Source organism: Sturnira hondurensis, unplaced genomic scaffold, assembly GCF_014824575.4.
Source record: "Sturnira hondurensis isolate 20B ecotype Veracruz unplaced genomic scaffold, ASM1482457v3 Scaffold0013511, whole genome shotgun sequence".
NCBI classification, from domain to species: domain Eukaryota; kingdom Metazoa; phylum Chordata; class Mammalia; order Chiroptera; family Phyllostomidae; genus Sturnira; species Sturnira hondurensis.
In genome coordinates this window covers 608,127-614,126 of record NW_028086142.1, presented here as the reverse complement: position 1 = coordinate 614,126, position 6,000 = coordinate 608,127, and the positions used below count along the sequence as shown (strand labels likewise).

The 6,000-nt window shown below is 47.1% G+C and overlaps 1 protein-coding gene across 4 annotated transcripts in view; it reads left to right on the top strand.

Annotated features, from left to right (window-relative positions):
- The first annotated feature begins 3,654 nt into the window (after nt 1-3,654).
- The window catches only part of FAM120C (family with sequence similarity 120 member C), a 115,964-nt gene continuing 113,618 nt past the window's right edge, over nt 3,655-6,000 (top strand). For 3 of the 4 annotated variants that reach the window (XM_037061658.1, XM_037061660.1, XM_037061657.1), the window contains exon 1: nt 3,656-4,421. In XM_037061658.1, the coding sequence (XP_036917553.1) occupies nt 3,723-4,421 (699 nt within the window). In that variant the 5' untranslated portion in view covers nt 3,656-3,722. Of the gene's footprint in view, nt 4,422-6,000 lie in introns of all 4 variants that reach the window. The other variant, XM_037061659.1, reaches the window with a different exon arrangement.

The following is a 6,000-nucleotide window of genomic DNA, read 5'->3' as shown; positions in this document are numbered from 1 at the left end:
GAGTGCTTTAGAATCACCAGGAGGGCTAGTGAGACCTGCAGAAACTCAACACAAACACTCAGTTCAAACACCTGCACTAAGAGACTTGACTAAATTGTCCTGTGGCATTTAGCAGCCTAAGGCAGAGTTCCCATCAGGAAAATCTCAAGGCTGTCAAAAGAATGTAGGTTTCTTTTGTTCTAGCAGACACTTGACATACATCCTGACCTCCCTTGCCTGGAGCATTTACTAAAAGAGGATTACAACTGTGATTTCTTCCCCCGTCCCTTTAAGATGTAGATGTGTTCCTCTCAAGGACCATCCCCTTGAAATACAATCATCAAGATGCCTGCCCCTGGGTCTCTATCTCCCAGACTCTTTGGGAGGATAGACTCCTAACTTCAGTAACTGACAGCTAGCAGGCACAGCTGGCCTAACTGCACTTACACTGGGCGACCCTTTGTAATTTTTCACTTCCTCAACTCTACTGAAACCCTGCTTGCTCCTCTCCCTCCTTTAAAATGCCCAGTCACACCCTGGCCAGATGGTTCAGTTGGTTAGAGCATCACCCATATACCAAAAGGTTATGGGTTTGATTCCCGGTCAGGGCACATACCTAGGTTATGGGTTTGATCTCCCATCAGGGAACATATAGGAGGCAACTGATCTATGTTTCTCTCTCACTTTGGTATTTCTCCCCCGGTTCCTCTCTCTCCAAAATCAATCAGCATATCCTCAGGTGAGTATTTTAAAAATAACAATAAAATAAAAGGCCCAGTCACCCCTGCACAAATGGGAATGGGGCTCAGCTCTTTCCCTTAATGTCGGTAGTGACTGGATAAAATCTGTCTTCATTGCTTCCCAGCTTTGTTTATCTTTGACACTAAACCACAGATTGCTGGCCCGCATCCTCAGTTTCCAATTCTGGAGGTCTGGGGAGAGGCCTGAGAATTTACATCTCCAGTAGTTTGTAGGTGATCCTGGTATACTGGTTGAGAGAGAATCACTGCTCTAGCTCCTGATCCCTATTTACCAGATACAATTTTCTAGTGCTACAACTTCCTCAAAACATTTGACTGCTTAGATATTTCATTTGAGGGGATTCAGAATGCTAATTACAAGTGCCAAGAATCTTGTCAAGTTACGCTTTTTGAGTCTTTAGATCTTAACCTGGCTGATGCTGTTCCAGCTTATATTTCTTAGCATTCTACCTAAAGGCTTGGCTCATTTTCTCCGCCATTCTGCTCCACACCTGCAGTTCAGAGCTTGGGCAGCAAACAGCAGGCTGAGTTCAAGGCTGTGAAGCCTGTCTTCTCTGATCTCCCTGAGCATTGTTACACTTACTCTCACCTCCTTGCACTCCAGCTGACTGCACTTACAGAGTGTCACATCATCACATTTGGGGGGGGGGCGGTGAAGAACAAGGACAGCTTATACACATAACATCATTCCCATTGCCTGTGCCATTTTTAATCAGTGAAACATTTTATGTAACAGTTCTACTGTAAGTCAGCAAAGTCCATGACTATCTGATCCTCAGCACCAGGATATCTCTTAATACAGGCAGAAGGGTTGCTGTGTTTTGAGTCCCAAGAACAATAAGGAACTGCTTTACTGCCGGATAACAAAATGCCAACTTCTTATGAACTGATCTGGAAGACCTCCAGTCTCTGCCAGTTCCATATTTGAGGGTCTTAAGCTTGCCATACACTGTATTTCTGGGTACCAGTTTATGAATGAACATTTTTTTGTTATAAGTACTAATTGAGCTTTCTTAAAGAAAACTAGTAATAGTAAGGATGTGGGGCTGCCTCAGGGAAATCAAGGACAAGAAAGCTTCAGGAATGATCTAGAACCTGGACTTAAACACAGGGAAGACCCCCTACCTCTAGTGTCTGCTTTGGAGTCTACATTTTTTTTTCTTTTTCTGCAGACCAGCATCTGTTATTTCTGTCTCTCTGGTGGGAAAATTGATTGGTGACAGCTTCCAAGTTTTACACTCAGAGGAACAGATCTCTCTGGTCCAATTCCAAATTTCTAGGGAATGAGATTCTAACCAAGCCAGTTTAGCTTATTTGCCTACCTTTGACCCAACCAGCCATGGTTATAGGAACGTTTCAGGTTTTACTGTAGCTCTGTAAATCGGAGGAGGGTCAACTCCCAGAAAGGAAGGGCTGTAAGTGTCCATTATAGTAGAAGACTTTCATTCCTTCCCTTCTCCATCCCTTCCAGCCACTGCTCTCTCCTTCCACTGCTGGTTTTCAAAAGAGTTACTTAAGTGCACTGCTTCACCATATACTTATTGTCGGTCAATCTAATTTGTTTTATCTCCACTATTCCTTTATGATAAACTCCTTTATGGAGTTGGAAGCTTTTCGAGCTTTTGCATCCTATTAAACTATTCTCAGACTTCATCCTTCTTGACTACTCTTGGGTTCTGCACTTTTGGGTTCTAACTCTGCCTGCCATTATCTGCCACCTTCCATTAAGCTCCACGCTGCTTCGGCTACTACTCACTGTTACAGAAAATATTTTTTCTACCCTTCTTCTGATGAAAGAGTAAGCCCTAAAAGTCAGTCACAAGACTTGTGCTAAATTGGAATCAACTGAGGAACATGCTGAAAATATATTTTTCAAAATATGGATTCTGCACGCCTGTAATTGGAGTTCTTGTGGTTATTTTGCTAGATTGCCCTGACAGATTGATTCACAATGAGTTGTAAAAACAGAGGTCTTAACTACAGGACACTATAACTCAGTGGACACCAGAAAGGTACAACTTGCAGTTTAAGTTGTGTTGGTGCTTATCTCCCTGACCAAAAAGATCCTCAGGACAAGTGATATTAAATTTCACTTTTTCTCTGCATTGCCCTGGGCAAATAAATAATGTAAGTTTCACCATTCATTCATTGGAGCCAATAACCCTTCTTTAGAGAATTGCAGTAGCTAAAAGTTAAGTGGATCGCTACAGAAATGGCGGTTATTATTTTTATGTTGAACAACTGTCCTTAATTCTCATTTACTAAAAGCTACAAATATTATTTTCCCCTTGAAATGAAAATTCCACCTCCTAAAAATTTTTGTATACTTTATAGCAGAATTGACTTAATCCACTCCACTTCCTTTCCCATGATGCATCACTCCTTTTCCCTTAGACCCCTTTACTTGTTAAAGGCAGTAAATGGCCTGAAGCAATTCGGTGGATGCCAGGAGTTGGAGTGCAAATCCTGAGCCCCACCACTTGTGACCCTGTGAGCTCAAGGGCTGACGGGGGTGGTAATCTTGTTACTCGACAATATCCTGGGGCTGGACAGAATACTACAACTCCCAGGATGCCTTTCTGCCCCGCCTGGCCCCATCCCCCCTTCTTCACCTAGAAAGTGTGTACCACCAAGACTAGGCAACATGGCTTCCGGAGGTGGAAGGAAGAGGCTTCACCATTTATGAAACAGTGAAGAGAAGCTGGAGAGGGAAAAAAAAGAATCTAAAGCCCCTTAACGCTTTTTTCCTCCCAGTCTCTCCTAAATCCGGTTCGGCTCATCCCTCCTCTCGACACAAATCCTATCTGTGGTCTTTTTCCCACCCCGCCCTCACTCCCTAATTCGCTTACCCCTCCTCTCCAGAATCCTTTTCCCGCCCCTTCGCCCCCCGCGGAGTGCGCACGCGCCCGCCCCCAGCTTCGCGCCCAGATTACCGCCTAGCCAGCTCGCGCAGCCGCTGTCTCGTCTCCCTGCCGAAGAAGCATGGGCGTCCAGGGCTTCCAAGAGTTCCTGGAGAAGCGCTGTCCCGGGGCCGTGGTGCCCGTGGACCTTCTCAAACTCGCGCGCACGGTGTCGCGCCAGCAGCAGCAGTTCCAGCATCGCCAGCTGCCACCTACAGCAGCCCTCGCGCCCGGGGCTCCACGCGTCGCCAGGGGCTCCGCTCCCCTGCAACCGCCGCTCCCACCCGCTGCTTTGGGTGCCTACTCCGGGGGTGCAGGGCCGACTCGGCACCATCACCCCGCTCACCACTTCCACCACCTCGGCCAGGGGCATTCCGGCCTGCACCCGCCGCCGCCGCCACCCCCGCCACCCCCCCAGATTCCCGGGGCCCGGGTGTTGATAGATGCGGGCTCGGCGCTGCCGCGGCTTTATGGCGGCTACCAGACTGATTGGGTGTGTGGCGGCCAGTGGAACGCCATGCTGGGCTATTTGTCAGCGCTATGCCAGGCTTGTGCCTGTTCCGGCGGCGACGGCCTGGAGCTGGTGGTCATGTTCCCCGGGGGCCTGGGCAAGGACCGGCTGGCTGAGTGGGGCCGTCGGTGCCAGACTGAGCGGCAGACGGCGCAGCTGATCGTGGGACACGTGGGCAACAAGGGCACCCCTCCTCCACGGGCCTGGTTCCTGCCACCGGCCTGCCTGAGCCACTGCGTGAGGCTAGCACTCATCCGCTTCCGGGTCAAGGTGAGGGAGGGGCCGGATCTTAAATAATGTGCCTCATACCTTTACCCTCCCAACTAAACACCTAACTACCCACCTTCGTACCTGCCTCCCATCTACCCACTTACTGTCTAGTCAGCTAACCCATTTGCTAACTACCCTCGATCATTTTATCCATCCACTCACCCCATACCTATTCCCTCATCTGTTTAACCACATCTCTACCCCTGCCATCCCAATAACTCCTTTTACCTTCCACTTACCCAGTTGCCCTATCCCTGTGTCTTATAAGAATTTCTTTTGTAGCCCCATCTTTCTTTTGCTGCCTTCTGCCTAAAGCTGAAATGCCTTTTTCCAAGTTTTTCCAGTTGGCATCTCTTCTGTATATCTTTGTTTAACCTTGCAGCAAATCCGTTAAACAGATGTTAATTGAACAGCTTCTACAATATTTTTACCATTTTGACCTAGTGCTTTTTTTTACCCATATGTCCATTCAACCTTTTTTAAAATGTCAATATGCTTCTATCTCCTCCTTCCTTAGCCTAAACACAAAAAAATGCCACTGATTCAGTCACTGTGCAACAAGTATTAGCCTCTCGAGAGTAAGAGTTTTAAAAAACATGTGAGACATGCATGGTCTTGCCCTTGGGAAATCAAATATATGTATGTGAGACATTTACTTAATGGTATAAGTGTGTATGCGATTATGCTTTATGGTACCATATGGTAAGCATAGCACCTGTTTGGGGGTGGTGTTGGAGGGAGATATCTGTGGGCTAAAATGGTCACCAGAGGTTTTCTTGAAGAACTTGGACCTCACCTGGGTCTTCAAGGATAGGTTGAATTTGAATTGGTTACTGGTTTGGGAGGAGGCTGCTTTAAGTGGGGGGAAAAGAAAATGAGCCCAAGCAAAAGGGACTATCAAGAATGTGAGGCCCCGTGGACAATTTAGTCCAATCTCCACATGTAGTTGGTCAGTGCATGTGGAACTTGGGAAGAGCTTGGCAGCATCCCCAGTTCTTGGCACTACTGCTATTTCTCTATTGCTTTCCCATGCTCTTAGGTTTCAAGTACCTACGTGTGGGGAATAGCAAGGCTTGAGAAGTAAATGAGGTGGGCAGGAAGAAGAAAAAGAAAAGTAGTGCCGGGTTGGGTAGGACAAAACCTCAAACCCATTCACAACCCAAGGCTCTTGGGGATGTGCTCACAGGCAGAAGATGGACAGGGATTGTGGGGACCACGAACCAAGGAAATGGTGCTGCAGGGAGTGATGAAAAACCTTGCAGCTGAGAGACTGAAAGACCTGCCTAGAGAAGTGTGCAGTGGTCGTAGTTTGTAGCTAGAGTTAAGTCATACCAGACTCCTTTGTGCCCAGCATCAAATCTGTGCCTAGGCTTGATAAATTACAGGTATTTTTAATAATGAAAAATTGATCATTCGTGACCATTCTTTTTTTAAAAAATATTTATTTATTTTTAGAGAGGGGGAAGGGAGGTAGAAAGAGGTGGAGATAAACCAATGTGTGGTTGCCTCTCGTCGACCCCCCCCACTGGGGACCTGGCCTGCAACCTAGTCTTGGGCCCTGACTGGGAATCAAACTGGT